Source organism: Lacerta agilis, chromosome 3 (genome assembly GCF_009819535.1).
Source record: "Lacerta agilis isolate rLacAgi1 chromosome 3, rLacAgi1.pri, whole genome shotgun sequence".
NCBI classification, from domain to species: domain Eukaryota; kingdom Metazoa; phylum Chordata; class Lepidosauria; order Squamata; family Lacertidae; genus Lacerta; species Lacerta agilis.
The window spans coordinates 94,895,709-94,914,318 of NC_046314.1; the positions used below are offsets into that span (position 1 = coordinate 94,895,709).

An 18,610-nucleotide genomic window follows, 5' to 3' on the forward strand; every position below is an offset into this window, starting at 1 on the left:
CATGGGTCATCTAGTCCAACCCCCTGCAATACAGGAATCTTTTGCCCTATGGTGGGGCTGGAAACCAGAACCCTAAGATTAACAGTCTCATGCTCTGAGCTATCCCAGGTCTTCTGGGATCATCAAATACCTCAAGGGCTGTCACACGGAAGATGGAGCATGCTTGTTTTGTGCTGTTCTGGAGGGTGGGACTCGAACCAATGGCTTCAAGTTACAAGAAAGGAGATGCCAATTAACCAGAAAAAAACTTTCTGACAGTAAGAGCTGTTTGACAGTGTGGAATGGACTCCCTCGGGAGGCTGTGGACCAGGCATAGGCAAACTCGGCCCTCCAGATGTTTTGGGACTACAACTCCCATCATCCCTAGCTAAAAGGAGCAGTGGTCAGGGATGATGGGAATTGTAGTCTCAAAACATCTTAGGGGGCGAGTTTGCCTATGCCTGCTGTGAACTCCCCTTCCTTGGATGTTTCTAAGCAGAGGTCGGGTGGCCATCTGTCATGGATGCTTTAGCTGAGATTTCTGCATTTCAGGGGGTTGGACTAGATGACTCTTGGGGTCCCTCCCAACTCTACAATCCTATGATTCTGGGAAAAGAGAGCGAACTACCTCGGGCCAGCGCCGTCCACCTGGCAGGGAACCTTGGGAGTGAGCCCAGCTGAGGTCAGAGAGACTTCCTTTGGAACAAACCAGAGGTCAGCTCGGGATGCAAATCAATGGCAACCCGATCAGCCTGTTCAGGGCAGCTGCTCCAAAGAAGCCATCCTGCCAGCGAGCTCAGGCGGGCTCTGTTGGGCGAACCGACCGGCAGAGGGCGCTGCCGGACAAGGTCCAGGCGCGGCGGCTGGGAGGCGGCAGCGAGCGGGGATGCAGAGAGCGAGCGAGCGAGCGCGGGAGGAGGGAGCCTGAGTGGCTCGGCGAGAGAGAGGAGCTGATGCTGCAAAGCCGCCCGGAGGGGACCATGAGGAGCTCAGAGCGGGAAGAAGAAGACGAAGACGAGCGCGCAGAGGCAAGCGCCTAGCTTCGCCCGGCCGCGGTGCCCAAGCCAGCGCGCCCGACTATGGCTGGGGGAAGGCGAGGGCTGGTGGCTCCCCAGAATACCTTCCTGGAGAATATCGTGAGGAGATCCAACGGTGAGGAGGAGACCCCGGTGGTGGTGGGACGGGGAGGTAACTGGGAGGACGACCCTCCCGGGCAGAATGCATGAAGTGCTGCTGCTGCTGCTGGCGGTGTTCGCGTGCATGTGTGAATGCGCCCGGGGCTGCTCGGTCGGCCCCAATGCGGGACTCGGCGAATACGGGCTCGATCCAAAAGCTCCTCCTGGCTCAGGTGGGGATGCCTTTGGGTGGGAGCCCAGAGAAGTCTGACAGAAGAAAGTGGTCCAGATTTCTCCATGAGGAGGCAGGTTCAGGTGGGGTGGGAGAGGAAACCCCGCAAGGCTCCTTGGCCCCATGAAATACCACTATTTTGGAGGGGTTGGGGTTGGGGGAGGTGTTGTTGCAGGGCCGGTTTAGGGGGATACTGCTGTTCAGGGCGGGATTGGTGGTGGGAAAAGAACAACAATAATTCCTCCTGCTCCCGAGCTCTTGGGATGATGTCCTAACGTAGACTCCTTGCAGTGTGTGTGTGTGTGTGTTTGCAGGGGTTGGGGGGGGGGAGAGAATGCTCCTCCGTTCCTTTTCCTGGGGGAGTCCTTTCCCTTTCTCTCGCCTCTCCACTCCCCCGCCTCGCTTTCACAGGGGCTGTCCCCTCCCTTGTTACTGAGGTTTTTGGTGCTATGCAGACCTGGGAGTCTCTCTTTGCGGAGGCTGTAGTGAGATCCTCAGCTAGAGCGAGCGAGCGAGCGAGAGACACTTGGATCTAAATGGGCTTCCTTCCAGACTTCACCTCCCTGCAGGTGGAAGCCGACAGGGAGAACCTGTCTAAAATAACAGCCACAAACACACGGGTTTTCACTTTAAAAGTGCAGCGTACATATCTCTATGTAGTTGTCGAGCGCGTGTGATTTCTACATTTGTTTTGTTTCTTTTAAAAATAGGCTGATACTTCCATAGTGTCAGCCAGGATGGGGTGGGGGTGGGGAGAGAGAGAGAGGTTTTTAGGCTAGAATGCTCTTGAAGGTGAATTCTGACAATTCTGAGAGTAAGGGCTGACTAATATCAATCTCTGGCTGGCTCCCCCCCCCTTCTATCATTCAAATAAGCCACTGTTATACAAGAAGAATCTTGCAGGTCATTATAATCTGGATTGCTGAATCTGGTGCACAGTGAGAAGTCACATTTGTTTGTTCAGGAGAAGACACTGTTTGGGGGAAGTTGTTCAAATGCTTAAGTATGGCTAAAGGGAGTTTTGAAATAGTTCTGGTTGAAAGATCAGCAGCATGGGCTTGAGGTCATTTATTGTTATTATTGTATTTCATTATTATTATTATTTTTAAAATTAAAACCCCAATTGCATGTTTGTACTCCCTAACAAACAGCCTCCACTTTGTCTTGGTAAACAGAGGAGGGAAATTGAGATGGGAAGGACCTTAGTCTCTGATTTGTGTGTGTGTGTGTGTGTGTGTGTGTGTGTTGCTTGTCCCTGCCTTACAATTCTCAGGCTAACAGGATGACCCACGAATTTTAAAGCCACATTAGCATTATTAGTTCAATCGCACTGAGCCAATCGAAACAAACATGGTACCAGCTCGAACCCATATAGGGTTAGACGTGCCTGTCTCTGTATAGGTCTGGATTTATTTATTTTATTAAGTGGATTTCTCTTCCACCTTTCTGCTGGCATGAGAGTTCTCAAGGGCTGCTGATTGCAAGTCTGCTGCCTCGCCAGGTTTGTGGCGTGTGAATGCAAAGGAGGGCAGGGATCCTCTTCTTTGAACAGTCACACAGAAGAGAAAATTGCAGCAAGATTCAGCTGCTACCACCCCTACATGACAAGCTGTCCAAATTCCCCTCTTCCGTTGAAAGGCAAGTCGCTGGGAACGATTGCTGCCAATATCACAACACAGTTATCCAAATCTATGGTGCAACCCCACTTGGAATACTATGTGCGTTCTGGGCACCGCACCTTAGAAAGGATGTTATTGAGCAGGAAAAGGTTCAGAAAACCAAAATGATCAAGGACTGGGTAACCCCCCCCCCTGTGTAGAAAGGTTACAACATTTGAGTCTTTTCCATTTACAAAGAGAGAGAGAGAGAGAGAGAGAGAGAGAGAGAGAGAGATTGGCAATGGGGATATGAGCACGGCGTATACAATTATGCATAGTGTGGGAAAAGTGAATAGAGATAAGTTTCTCTCCCGCCCCCCCGCCCCAATCTCATATTTCCAGAACCGAGGGATGTGCTAAATGGTGAGAGATGCAGGACAAGCAATATGAAGTTCTTAGTCTATGAGAATCACTTCCACAAGAGGCAGATGACTTTAAAAGAGGATTAGAAAATTCATGGGGGATGAAGCTATCCATGGCTATATGATACCTCCCGGATCAGATACACCATGTCTCTGAATACTGAAGAGGCCAGAACATCAGCTAGACAGGGCTCTTACATGTTGTGCTTCTGGCCTTCTCAGAGGCACCTGGTCGGCTGCTGTAGGAAAGAGTATTCTGCACCAGGTAGGCCTTTGATCTGATCCAGCAGGGTGCTTCTTCCACCCTTAGGTTCAGACACCTTTCCCTCCTCTCCCAAAGCCTCGTTCCAGTGTTATGTGTTTGCAAAATTATGACCCAGTTCCTTCCTTTCAGTTTGATTAATTGCAGCTACTTGAACGAATAAGAGCTATTGGCACAAGTATTGATGAGCGAGACGCGGGGCTGGAATCCAAATGGGGAAGGCACACTGCCTCTAAAAGATGCTGGGGGGGGGGGGCGGAATTCAGCTACACAATGATAAGGCAGATATACAACTTTAATAACTTCCAGAAACACTTTGCTGTTTTAAAAGGGTTACATTGTAGAGGAAATCACCTTTTGATTGTTCTCCGTGCAAACCATGATCGTTAATATTAATGCGTACTGATGCGTCACTTCAAAATGTAAATTAGTCCCCTCCAGCCCCAATCCATCATTAAAAGTGAAAGGTTTTACTTGGGAGGAGAGGAGAAATATCACTTGTCATTAACTCAATAATGGCCAGTGGTTTCTTCTCCTCAAATTATTTCACTGTTGTCAGATGAATGTGCCATTCAATCAGCACCAACTTAAAAAAAAAAAACCCTCCAACTTCCTAGCGCCTGCCTTCATGTTTGAATAATATTATCATTAAAATGTCATTTTGAAGAAAGCGCTGTGTGGAAATTGACATGTCCTTGACTATCCTTTTCCTTCCCCCCAATAAGAGGCCTGATGCAAAACCCATTGCCTTTCATCAAAGTTCGTCAACGGCTGCCACAAAGTTCCTAAAACAGACTCTCATGGTGGGCAGACGCTTTCAATGTTTATTTGCTAGAACTCCCAAGATCCATCAACCAGGGGGTTGCAAAAGGACACGCATCTAGAAGGGTGCAAGGGACATGCATCTATAATTACAGAATTCTGCATCCGGGAATTAAGGAATTCTGAGACCTGAATGGAGCCTTCCACACAAAAATCTGCCCCAACTCATATTGATAATATAGTTTGGAGCTGTGTGTGGGCAGGGGGTCATTTTGTTGCCACAATTGTTCAAGAGCTGGGAGTCAGAAATCCTCCCCAATCCACTGCAAATTATCCAGAGAATGGCCAGTAGGTCCAGAGTAGGTCACCTTCTGCCCACCCCTGCTTTCCAGGACAGCCACACACATGGTTATATATAATATATGCCATTGATTCAAGAACAGTTCAGAAGTTTAGAATGCTTGTTCTCCAGCATTTTGTTGTTGCACTGGGGTAGTTTCTATCTTTATCCAGGTTACTGAGCTAGGGTGGAATGTACTAACTCTAGTATTGGAGATGGTACGCCTCTGAATGCCAGTTACTGGGGAGCACAAATTGGGAGAGAGATGTTGCGCTCATGTCTTGTTTGTGTTCTTCTGGTTGGTACTGTGAGAAGAGGATGCTGGACCAGATGGGACTTTGTTTTGATTTAGCAGGGAACTTCTTAAGTTCTTACTAGATGCAGGGCACACTTATTTCTTGGCGGCCTTTCCCCTCTAGTGGATTCTTTCTAGCTTGCAACTTACTTTAGCCCGGATTACTCAGTTGCTGAGAGTGTGGTGCTGATAAGGCCAAGGTTGCAGGTTTGATTCCTATATGGGGTAGCTGCACATTCCTGCATTGCAGGGACTAGACTAGATGATCCTCGGGTTCCCTTCCAGTTCTATGATTCTACTTGCAACAAGACGTGCTATGGCAAGATTCATATAGAATAAATGCATCTGTAAATAGTGGTTCTTTCCTCCAACCTACATGTGTGGGGTTCTTGGTTGCATGTATATAGTATACACCCATGGTTGCGCAATTGCCTTGCATGCAGAAGGTTCTTGGTACAATCCCCAGTGTCTCCAGGTTGGGCTGGGTAAAACCTCTGCCTGAATATCCTGGAGAGCGGCTGTAGACAACATTGGGCTAGACAGTATACTCAGTGAAAGACAGCTTCCTATATTTCTAGCTTTACATGAGAGGACTTCCTACAGGTGCCCATAGATGGAGGGTGGAAAAGACACAGGGTGCTTTCAGACTGATGGGATTCAATCACGTATCAGCAATTCAGGCTGCACAATTATAGTTGATTGGGAGGTCTTGCACACAGCAGACTCACTTCCCCCAAAGAGAGGATTTTTTTGCAAGAAGGAAAGTGAGAGAGACATGCAGGGATCCGTGTGGGCCACTAGTGGAAGGGCCATGAGGCTATTGCTTCAGTTCTGCTCTCCTGGGAAGCCACTCCTGCTGATCAATATTGTGATTAAATATATCAGAACATAAATGACTGCATTAGGCAACACAATAAATATTAATATTAGTAACACGTGACAGTGACCGCCCCCTGGGAAATGGCTTTGAATGGCTTGCTAAATCAGGTGAAGTTGAGTTAGGGACTTCCCCTGCATCAGATGAGGCCAACAGTGGGTTCAGCAGTCAAGAAGGCGGTTTCTGCAGGTGCTATAGAGGGAAGTGAGGGGCAGGTGGGGTTCATCAACCTGGGAAGGTAGCCCATCTAGGAAAAGGAAAACTCTGATCCTAAACCTTTGCTGCCTTGTGGGATATCTTTGGGAGAAGAAAAGGCTAAGGAGTAAACCCTACTCAAATCTGGAGTGGAGTACCTAAGGCAGTTGGATGGCATCTTGTTTACCTCATTCCAAGCTGGTGCCATACCTATTGCTTTCCTTTTCTTTTGGGCCACATCAGTGAAGACAAGAAGGGGGTCTTGTCCTCTGAGCAGCCCAGGACCTCCATACACACCACCCAAGTTTTCGCCGCAAGGAAGTCACGTTGGTGCTGCTAACTCAGTGGTTTGACTTCACTCTTGGAGGCACATTCCAAAGTCTCTTGAGACAGAAGGAGGCCAACAACAACAAACACAAGCTTCTAACAACTGAATATTGATCTTAATAGTACTATATAATAAATCACACAACAGACTTCCTTTATATGCACCAGTTTCTTGTTAAATCACATTCAGTGCTGAAATGCCAAGCACAGATCAAAAACCTATTAATTTTAATACAACTAGGAGGAACACTTACATATAAACTTCCTGTACTATCAAATAATTTTTTCTTAAAATACATTAAATATTAATTTCGGAACTGCTTGCAACTTTTCATGCGATTGTTTTTTGTAAACAAACTCCAGATCCCATCCCAACAGAATATATAAATAGAATCAATATTAACAAGGAACCAAAACAAATACCGGATTAGACATTCACCGTCTTTGCTCGTGTAGTGGGGAGGAGATGCAGTGGCAATATTTATAAATTTGTCACATTTATAACCCACCCCATTCCTCCAAGGAGCTCAAGGTGATGAACATAGTTTTCTGTCCCTCCCATTTTATCCCGGGGATTTGAACTCTGGTCTCCCAGATCCTAGTCCAGCACTCTAACCACTACACCACAGTGGCTCTCAAGAGCTTCGCAGTAGCAGTGTTGCTGCCACTTACTAGGATGGGTGAGGTGGCAGCAAGGTCAGGGCTGTAGACGTGTGCTTGTGGAGTGAATCTGATGCTCCTGCTGGTGGTCCACACAGTCCTGGCTGCACTGCCATCTTGCTCCTGCCCCTGAATCTCTTGGTGAGCAGTAGTGATGCTGCAGGCAGGAGGCTGTTTTGCTGGGTGTCCACTCTAGCGGGTCACCTGTTCCCAGTGGTGTGAACACCACTGAGAGCCAGTGTGGTGTAGTGGTTAAGAGCGATAGTCTCGTAATCTGGTGAAGCGGGTTGGGGCTCAGGTCCTCCACATGCTGGGTGACCTTGGGCTAGTCACACTTCTTTGAAGTCTCTCAGCCAACTCACCTCACAGAGTGTTTGTTGTGGGGGAGGAAGGGAAAGGAGAATGTGAGCTGCTTTGAGACTCATTCGGGTCTCAAAGCGGGGTATCAAATCCATACTCCTCCTCCTCCTCCTCCTCCTCCTCCTCCTCCTCCTCCTCCTCCTCCTCCTCCTCCTCTTCTCTAGCTCATATCACATCTGCTCATAATGCTTATACATTTTTATCTGTCAATTCTAGGGAGGGTCTCCAATAAATGATCAAACCCCCTACTTTTATTTCTTCCATCTCTATTAATGCAAGTTCTCTAACACCCTAGACATTTCCCACCTTTTAATTTAGCCAGGTTTCATAGTTGGTACTTGATTACCCTGACCGTTATTGGAATTTTGGTTGTTGTTAAAAGATTGCACACTGTTTTCTCCATGCTATTGCAGTTCCTCGTTATTTGTTATTACAGAATGTTTAACGTCGCCTACCAAAAATGCCGCCGAGTCTAAGATAATGTTGTAATCTAAGTCAATGACATTCTAAATCAGATTATGAAGATGTACTGGTGGAAAGGGAAATCTATGAGTACAATGAAGTTCAAAGTTGGGCGGTCCATTACTGTAACAGCACTAGTGTCTACCGTTAGAAGTTCTATAGATGACCCTGCCAGGATATGGCAAAGATTGAACTTGGGACCTTCTGCATGCAAGGATGAGAGGTCCACAGCTGAGTGGCAGCATCTTCCCAGGGTTCCTGAGGGGCTTTCTCCCAACCCTACATGAAGATGCCATTGATCAAACTTTGAACCTTTTGCACAGCAAGCCTGTATCCTACCACTGACCTTTTCCAGTGAGGTTTGTAGCTCATTGGTGATTTGATCCTGGGTCTCCCTGACCCTAGTCCAACATTCTAACCAATGTTAGAAACTCAGATGTGTAAGCTAGGTGCCAAATGGCTCCTTAAACCAAGGTTACAGTCGCCAAAACAGCGTGTCTAGTTGCCATTTGGGGGCAAGACTTTCTATATTAAGTGACTTTTTTTTGTAATGCTGGCATCTCTAACAGTGCAATCTTACATGTGTCTACTCCAAAACAAGCCCCACTGCATTCAGTAGGACGTTTTCCCAAGTAAGTGTTCACAGAATGTCCAAAACTGTGGACAAGGATATACAAGGGAAAGATGGGGAAATTACTTTGACTTTGCCACCTCTTGGTCTCTGTGTAGATCAGTGTGTGACCTTCCAAATGTAGTTGGACCCCAACTCCCATGAACCCCAGCTTGCACGGGCAATGGTCAGGGATGCTGGGAGTTAGAGTCCTGCAACATCTGGAGGGCAACAGGTCTCACAATCCCTGGTACAGTTTCATAGCAGAAAAGAAGTGGAAACAGAGGTATCTGTGACCTCTTGTGTAGATGAGGGGAAAAATCTGGGGGCTAATCAACCAATTGATGCCACAACTGCTTCCATATGGACTCTTGAAAACATCAAAAACAAGAACCCCAAAATCATTGTTCCCAGAGTCATTCCACTGTTCTGCAGAATATCATTTCGCAAAGGGACTCCAGGCAATCTTTTGCCAGAGTGATTGTATTAACATTTAAAAAAGCTCATGAATCAGCTGGAGAAACGAAAGCTGCACATGGCCCTTTCTTTGATTTGGTAAAAGCTTTTTGTAATGGGCCACAAAGAGACCACCTAACAGGGCAGGAAATTAGTCTGATCTGAAAGAGAGAGAGAGAATGTAAATGGACTGAATCATAAAGTTTTCATTTTAGTAACGTTTTGCTGTGTTGCAGTTATATCTATCTATCCTTGTGGTATAAAGCACGTTACAGATGTTAAGTGTTGGTTCTCAGTGCCTGTAATATCTAAGATCTCTCTCATGGCCTTGCCAATACATTTAGAAAGCCCATGTACTTTGAAGATCACAATGCTTTCTGCAAAATGCTGCCACAGCTGCACTTTTAACTCCCCCTTTTTTTTGCAAATTCAGTGGGATGTTGTAGATGTCTTACTCAGGACCAGTCTAAGACATTGTGGTGCGTGAAGTGGGAGAATATGGCGCCCTCAGATTCCACCTACAGAAGCTGACTGGTTTAGGGAGTATATTTGATGCACTGCTTTCAGAAATGTCATGTAATGCTAAATTAATAATAATAATAAAAAATAATAATAATGCAGCTGGAAGTACTTTGCAATTATTTTTAATGATTCCTATGCAATTTTACACACATTTTACTTACCAAGCAAAACTAAATCATATAAATTTAATCAAAATATCTTTTGAATTCTGAAGTCATGTTGCAACTTTATGGCACCTTTCCTTTTTAGTATTTGAAAGTTGAAAAATTCAGCACACCCTAAATTTTCTGAAGAGGGCAGCTGTTGAGAGCCCGTTGGGAAGGGATGCCTTTGGTAGCAGGTTCCTAAATGCCATAGGTATTATTCCTTGTATTACATGCCAAGCATGTTTCAGATTTCTACAACCGCCGGTCAGTTTTTGCAGCCCCAGCTGCTATAAAGTTTGGCTTTTGCATTCATTAGGAGTGTTGTCATTATGAATGTGTTGGAATGGCTCCTGAAAGTTCTTTGTAAAGTAGTGGTTCAAGGCCTGCCAAAGAGGAGCGTGGTCAAGAAGCAATGAGCTTACTCTTTCTGCACTGTTTGAGGCTGTACAACGATAACAAAAGCAATGGAAACGCACCAGCCAGCTTTTGCTCTCCACAAAGCACCCTATTATTAGCACACATTTCTAAATTGTTCCGTGTCTTGCATACAATCAAATGGCGCAACCCTAAGAGGAGTGCAGGGTTTATACAATTAACTTAATTGTGTTATGCAAAAAACAAACATTGATCCCTTGTGACCTTGAGCTATTTTTACCACAATCTCCATCCAAAGAACCTTTGCATCTTCCCTTTTCGATCTCCTCTTCCATTAGAGTCATCGTGAGTGGTTTGCATCCTGACACCACAATCCTAAATATAAAATACCTGGTATTCAGTTCCATTGACCTCCATGTTGACAACCAGCAATTTATTCCAAACTTTGATACCCATTCAGTGTATCAGAAGTGAGTTGGAAGAAAGGTGCCACGTACTGTCAAGGATTTTCTTGATTTTTACCACTTGCGTGTTTAGACCTTAACCCCCCCCTTAAATAAATTCAGACAAGACTCAAATTTTTGGTTTGGTTTTTGGCAGAATTTAGGCCACAACTTTATTGATTACAGCAAGTGAGTGGTTGCATAGGCTCTGGTTCGACTAGCTCCCTGCACTGTGGCAGGTAGTGCTGACCCAGAGTTCCAGCATAGGTCAGCCTAGGGTAAACACCTGGAACAGTGGAAAGCCGGGGTCTGGCTAGTCCACCACCCAGGTGTCCCCTTGGACTCTGGCATGGGCACAACCCCTATCAGGGTTGACCAAACCATTGAGTCCCTGGATTCCTTTAATGGAATACCCTTCACATAGGGATGGCTAGAGTGTTCTGCCACCCCTATCACCTGAACCAGAGCCTATCTACAACCTTACAAGTTGTGACGATTTGCTATGTGGCAGGCGAAACCCAAATGGCAACAGCCAATCAGCCAAGTGGGGAAAATTCCTGCCGTGCCCCTGTCCCAATGACAGACAGCAGACGATGGCATAGCAAGGTCCCTAAATATAGGGAGAGGTGGGCGGGTGTTCAGATGCACTGGCCCAGAGAGGAAGCTCAGGGACACGTGCATGGGCTTATGTAGGTCCCTCGATCTGTTTTGCTAGTGTCTCATTGGTCTGATTACACCCAGCATTGAGGGACCTACAAATAGGGTGTTGTGGCTACCCAAATGTTCCCACCCACAACACAAGGGTTTGGTTGCCAGGTCGCACCGCAACATGTGCCCTCTTTGAGGGAAGACCCGATTTGCATGTTTAGACCTTTAACCTCCCCCTTAAATAAATTCACCCGAGCCCCCAGGCCGACCTCCAGGACTATCTGCGACTGGGATCCTGTACTGCTGGAATTGGGAAAATAAGGCACCCGAAACATCACAAGCTTCACTCCCTTCGCTGATATCCGAAGGAGCACGGGCCTCATAAACAGTAGAAGACGTAGAAGGGCTGGGCTGTGGAGTGGACTGCCTTACAAATTGCTGAGCCAGGGACTCGAGTACCAAATTAAATCTGGCCAGGGCCGCAGGATCTGTTCCAATATCGACCATGATTGTTCCCAAGCAAACAAGCATGTTTTGAGGCAACGCTGGGACTGGCGCTGAACGCAGTGCCTGAGACGGGCCTCTGATTGCCCTTTTAGAGGGGAGAGCTGGTCTCGGATTCCGTTTAACAGGCACTGCAATCCTTACAATCAAATGTAAATAGCAAAGCTACAGAAAAATTCTGAATTGCACTGCACACTCAAAATGGCACTCCCACCAAAACAAAATGGCGACTGAATCAAAGATGGCACTCCTGCCAAAATTGCCGACGGCAACGTCCCCTTCAGGAAAAGTACTAAAATGGCGGACGCGATGCGAAGAAAAAAAGGTGGGGTTCCCAGGCCTGGCGAAAGTCCCCCAACGCTTAAAAAGACAGCTGCCAGGAGAGGGGATTCTCCGTCAATACGCAGTCAGCTTGAAATCCCGCTACCAAAGACCCCAACACTGGAGTCGCAGCTGGAGAAGGGGGCAAGCAAAGGAGTGAGTGGAGGAAGCGGCAAGCTCCAAAGGCTGGAGGGGGCAAAAACCCTGGAAAAGGGAAAAGGGAAGGGAAGGGAAGCAGGGAAATTAATGGGGAATAAGGCTAAAGGGAAAATTGTGGGAGAAACGAAACAGATCACCATAAGTAGATCGCTCTCTTTCGTCTCGCAGCGGACACGATGCTGGTGTTCAGATGCACTGGCCCAAAGAGGAAGCTCAGGGACATGTACGTGGGCTTATGTAGGTCCCTCGGTCTATTTTGCTAGCACCCCATTGGTCTGATTACGCCCAGCATCGAGGGACCTACCAATAGGGTGTTGTGGCTACCCAAATATTCCCACCCACAACACAAGGGTTTGGTTGCCAGGTCGCACCGCAACACGTGCCCTCTGTGAGGGAGGACCCGATTTAAGTGATTTTTTTTTAAAAAGTACCCTTTTCCAGACAATAATTATCTAACCAATAGCTAGTATTTTTCTCTCTAGTTAGTGAATTGTCTGAGCAAGACTGGGCGGGTAATACACCCAAATAAACATTCATTAGAAGGGAAATTTGTGGACAAGAACCATTGAATCTTGATTGTGTATTATAAACAAATCCATAGTTGCCAACAGCAATAAAAGAGATTGTTTTTCGCCAGTTTTGTATTTCTGCTGTATTTCATCAGTTCTCAGTCTCTCCCCTCTGATTTTCCAGTAAACATGATGAGTTAGCCTACTATTGTGTATATATACGTAATTTCAGTTTAGTTAAATAAGGGATTTATTTAAACGGCACTTCCCTACCCAACCCCACAATGCATGCTTGAATTCAGGTCAAAGTGCATTCGGGGTCCAGCTAGACAAGAAAAGTAATGGTGGATCAGATAATCTGGTCCAGCATTCTGTTCTCACAATGGCCAGCACAGTGGGAAGCCCGCAAAAAGGAACTGAGTGCAACAGCACTCTCTCCACTTGTGTTTCCCAGAACTGGGATTCAGAGGTAATGCACAACCATCATGACTGGTAGCTAATGAGAACCTTATTATCCATGAATTTTAAAGCTGTCCAAGTTGGAGTTTGCAGTGAGCCATCACCAAATCTTGTGGCAGTGAATTCTGTAGTTTCTGTGCTGTGTGAATCATAGAATCATAGAGTTGGGATGGACCCGGCAATGCAGGAATCTCAGCTAAACTATCCATGACAGATGGCTACCCAACCTCAGCTTAAAAACGGTCAAGAAAGGAGAGTCCGCAGTCCCCTGAGGGAGTCTGTTCCAATGTCAAGCAGCTCTTGCTGTCAGAAAGTTCTTCCTGATGTTTACAGTAGTCGGAATATGCTTTCTTGTAACTTGTGGCCTCAAGAGGGTCCTACCCTCCAGAGCAGGAGAAAAGCCTGTTCCCTCTTCCATGTGACAGCCCCTGAGAGATTGAAGATGGCTATCATATCTCCTCTCAGTCTCCTCTTTCCCAAGCTAAACATACCCAGCTCCTTCAACTGTTCTTCATATGGCTTGGTTTCCGGGCCCTTGATCATCTTCATTTCGTCTGTCCTGAATTGTCCAACATTCAGCTTCACTAGATGATCCTGGGTCCTATCCAGTATCACAGGAAAAGGAGAAAAGTGTATCAAGCAGCTGCTTTACAAAAGCCAGTCCTTCTAAACTGACAATAGCTCAGATGAATAATCTAGATAAACAATACAGGCTCTACCCATTTGAAGGCTCTGTTCATCCACGCAAAAGCAAACAACATTTGGAGTTCACTAGATGTTAGTCAGAGGGGACTGTCTTGCTTTTGGTCCCTTTCACGTATGATTTATGTACAGGAGGAAGAATATTCCCCGCTCTCTTCCCTCACAAAGGGAAAATCAGGGATAATTCTTTGTTCTGCTTTTGCAAAGAGGAAGCAGTAACTCTTTCACCATCTTAGAACAGGGTTAGGGAATCTTCAGATGTCATTGGACTCCAGTTCCCATCAGCCACAGCCAATATAGTCAGTGGCAGTGCCCAGGATGAGGCAAGGACTGTACCCCCTAACCTCCTTGTGGGCATCGTGCAGTAGCCAACAGGTGGACTTTGCTGTGCCCCTGCAGCAGCCACTCCCCACAGAGGTAGCCTGCTAGTCACCACATTTGCACTCTCAGCTTGGCAAGCTCCGTGGGAGTGGTGGCTGTCCTCTGCTTGGTGGGCTTGGCAGCATTCCAGCAGCGCAGCTGCAGCACGCCCAGGAGGAGGGTGGCATAAAGTGGCAAACGCAGCCCTTCCCTGGCCGCCTCTCATTGGCTGCACAGTGCGAGGACGGGCACCTGTGGATCCCGGGCAAGCAGACAACTCTCCTCTCTGCGCTCCTGCTGTGGGGTGTGCACCTCATTCAAGGACACACACCACGAGTGAGGCCCCGGGGAAGGCCCGGTTTAGATGTGACCTTGCAATGATTTTGGTGCCAGGTAAAGAATGTTTCTATGTGCATTTTAAGTTGGTCAGTTCGTCCTGCTGTAGCTTTGCTGCCTTTTGATGTTGTTTTATTCTTTTCATTATGTTGCATGGCCATTTTCTGGTTATATTTATTGTTCACCAACCTGATATTTTCTGATGAAGAGTAACACTTATGAACACCTGAATTAAAAATAATAATAATAGAGTACTCTGCCCTACTTTCCTTGCATAGGTTGCCCATCAACCTTCTCCTGGTGGCCAGTCTGCAGTACTGGAGCCCCATTCATGTGTGAGCCTATCTTTTATGAAAAGCATCTATTGCCTCTTACTGGGTAAGCCTTACCCAGAAGGTTCCCATGATCTGTTGGTGTGTGTAGGCTCACTAATTGGGAATTGGAATACAGCCCTGATGTAGATCTTCAGCAGATTTGATTGTGGGTGAAAGAATCTATCTCTGTAACCTCCAGAGTCTGTTTCCTTAAACGGTCTTGTTCCATTTCACAATCAGAAAGTGAGATTTATTTATTTTTTAACAGATTCTGACATATGGTGTATCACTTTTGAACTGGATAAGAATAATTATTATTTTTTTAAATGCAAAATTTAAATTGTGGCAGATATTGTTTTTAAAAAGTAGATCAGATCAGATCACATTCCATATCTTAGAGTTGGGATTTTTTTTTAAAGGGTAGATCATTAATTTTGCATGTCACAACAGACATTTCTGTGACTTCAATATTGCAATTTACTACATGGCCTTAGGTGTATCTTGGGGGTGCAGCAACCTGACACCGAACACTAGAGGGAGCTCTTCCCATACAGCTTTCCTGAGCATGTATTTCTCTATCTTTTCTATGGTGGTTCACTTTCTGCTTTGCAGTGCAGAAGAGATCAAAGAGGCAAACATGGAGTGTTTACAAGGTGCTGCATTTGCACAAACTCGGCAACACATTTTGAAAGCGAGGCCCTCATCCCAACATTTTGCTTCAGTGCAAAAAACACTCCACGGCTTTTCCTTTAACATTATTACATAATTAAATAACCTTCTGTTAACCCTCTGGGACGTTGGACTATTTCCCAATATACTTAACAACGACTTTTCCTAACAAAGCAAGAAGGGAACTGAACAGATGTAACCGAGACAAATGCATATAGCAAATTTAGAAATAATGAGCGGAAATATAGTAATCTCGCCATAGTAGAGAAGACTGTGATCAGATGATCTTTCTGTCTGTTCAGTCTGTTGATGGACGGCTCCAAGGTTTCTTTCTCTCCCTTCTTAAGCACTTTTAAATATTCTTTCGTAGCTTTAAACAAGGCTTGGAGTAAACAGCCCTTCATATAGCGGATTGTGCTCTGTAATGTAAGAAACGTGAGCACCCCACATAGCAGAGGTTTATGAAATTTTGCAAAGGTAGCGAATAGAGAAGTTTTTCTTAATAATAAAAAATATATAACAACAACAACAACAACAATAACAACAACAACAACAACAACAATTTATTTATACCCCAGCCACTCTGGACGGCTCCCAACAGAATATTAAAAACATGATAAAACATCAAACGTTAAAAGCTCAGCCAGATGTGCGGGGTATAAATAATATGTTGTTGTTGTTGTTCAGTCGTTCAGTCGTGTCTGACTCTTCGTGACCCCATAGACCAGAGCACGCCAGGCACCCCTATCCACTCCACTGCCTCCCGCAGTTTGGCCAAACTCATACCAGTCGCTTCGAGAACACTGTCCAACCATCTTGTCCTCTGCCGTCCCCTTCTCCTTGTGCCCTCCATCTTTCCCAACATCAGGGTCCTTTCTTTTCTCATGAGGTGGCCAAAGTACTGGAGCCTCAACTTCAGGATCTGCCCTTCCAGTGAGCACTCAGGGCTGATTTCTTTAAGGATGGATAAGTTTGATCTTCTTGCAGTCTATGGGACTCTCAAGAGTCTCCTCCAGCACCATAATTCAAAAGCATCAATTCTTCGGCGATCAGTCTTCTTTATGGTCCAGCTCTCACTTCCGTACATTACTACTGGGAAAACCATAGCCTTAACTATACGGACCTTTGTAAATAATGATAATGATGATGATGATAATAATAATAATTTTTTATTATTATTATTATTATTATTATTATTATTATTATTATTATTATTGTTATTATTATTAAAGTACTCACTCACTCCTATTTCCAAGACCCTGCACTTGCAGTAAGTTATAGTTAAATATTTGGGGTGTGTGGTAAAATATTTGCTACATTCCCATTAAATATCCTGCATTGGGATGGAGACGCAAGCCTGTGGCAACTGGTGAGTCCAAGCAGACTGGAGTGTGTTTTCAAGCTGAGTCAGCCGGGGAGGTTTGTTCGTTTAACATGATGGAACTTTCTATTTTTAAATGACATCCCCACCTCCTCAGTTTGAAGTGCGTGTGGTGCAGCCCCGAGTCTTTGTCTTGCTGCCTCATCCTGCTTCACTCGTCAGACTTGCCCTAAAAAAATATAAATGTCTGCATGCTGCTTCCTTGAGAGAGGTTTTGGGACCTAAGAAAAGCAGTGCTCATGGGCCTTATTCGCCTTTGGCAGGGCTAGCTCCACCATCATTTATCTGTATTTATTAAATGCATATTATTATTATTATTATTATTATTATTATTATTATGAATTTATATACCCCCCTATACCTGGGGGACCCACCCTTCCTCCCAAAGGAGCCCAGAGTGACAAACATATCAGCTTCAAAACAATAAAATAAAAACAATCCAACTAAAAACAATCACTTGCCCCCATTTCAAGGTTGCCAGGAACAGAAACTTTCAGCTATCAAATGCCTGAATAAACAGGAATTTGGTTTTTAACAATTAATCTGAAAGTTAATAAAGAGCGGGACAGACTGTACCTCACTAGTGAGAGCTTTCAACAAACAGGGGGCTGTCGCCAATAAGGCCCTGCCATGGGTCAGTGCCAACAGAAAGCAACAGAGAGAGTAAGGCAACCAACTAAGGCGGCTTTTGCTAGGGGGCAAGTTGCATGTCTGTGCCATGCTGTCTGTGCCATGCCTGAGCTCCCTAAGATAGTCTGCTGCCTTCAGGTGAGGTGAAGGATGGTGTTGAAGTCAGGCTCAAATGCTAGCCTGGCAGGCTTCTGACTGTTCATAGGATGGGTGATGGTGGGCCACCTTTGACTCAGGTTGCAAAATGTCTCGGGCCATACCTATTCCTTATCTCTAGCTGACATTCTGCCTCCTGGTTCTCCTGCCTGCCTGATATAGCTTTCCTTACTCCTTCTGCTGTGTTGAGGCCTGTGAGAGAGTGAGGGGATCGTAATGATTTCTGCTTGCTGCAAATTCTACTTCCTGAAGGGAGCAATCTGGCAAGGGAGAATCAATCCTTTCTCATCTCTCTTCCATTGAGCTGTCTCCTTAGCAAAGGAAGCAGGAAAACAATGCTACCAGGTCTATAGTCACGGCCTGTGAGGGCTTGGCCCCCTGCTTGAGGCGTATCCCAGGACTCTTCTCAGAAACATGCAGCTTTCTCTTTTCTTTTCTTTTCTTAAAAACCATTTTTTTTGTCTTTTTTTTTACTGACAGGAGATACAAGGGGATTTTGTTGCCTATTGAACCTTGACTCCTCGATTCAGGCTTCATGCAGGTTTTCAGATTTATTGGTGCTGTTTTTTATATAGCTCTCTGGCAGCGCTGATAACACGGGCCCAAGGCAGGGTTTCTTCTATTTGAAAGGAAGAGAGGGGACATAGAAGGTGTGGTTTTTTTTTTTTTTTTAAAAAAGCAGGTTTTGCCGCTGCCCAAATTCCCCATCAGACACCCCACACTAAAAAAAAAAGCAAAGCAAAGCTGAACGAGTTTTTTGCCGCTTGCTTACACTCTGTATCAGTGGTGATTTCTCAGTCGTTCTTATCTTCTCTACAGTAGCTAACAGGACAAAACAACGGCCCTTGCCCCATTGCAAATCCCAACTAAGGCTGCATACTCACTGACCTGTTTGTGGCACAGAAATGCAGTTTTTCCTCAATCCGGAATCACTCACGATCATCTTCAGTATGTTGATTTCAATCTAGGTTGATTCTAGATCAGGGGTCCCCAAACTAAGGCCCGGGGACCGGATGTGGCCCAA

General features: G+C 45.6%; 1 protein-coding gene across 2 annotated transcripts in view; it reads left to right on the plus strand.

Moving 5' to 3' along the window:
• Positions 1 to 892: 892 nt before the first annotated feature.
• Positions 893 to 18,610, plus strand: part of KCNH1 (potassium voltage-gated channel subfamily H member 1) — a 218,599-nt gene continuing 200,881 nt past the window's right edge. For both annotated transcript variants that reach the window (XM_033144832.1, XM_033144833.1), the window contains exon 1: positions 893 to 1,131. In XM_033144832.1, the coding sequence (XP_033000723.1) occupies positions 1,059 to 1,131 (73 nt within the window). In that variant the 5' untranslated portion in view covers positions 893 to 1,058. The remainder of the gene's footprint in view (positions 1,132 to 18,610) is intronic.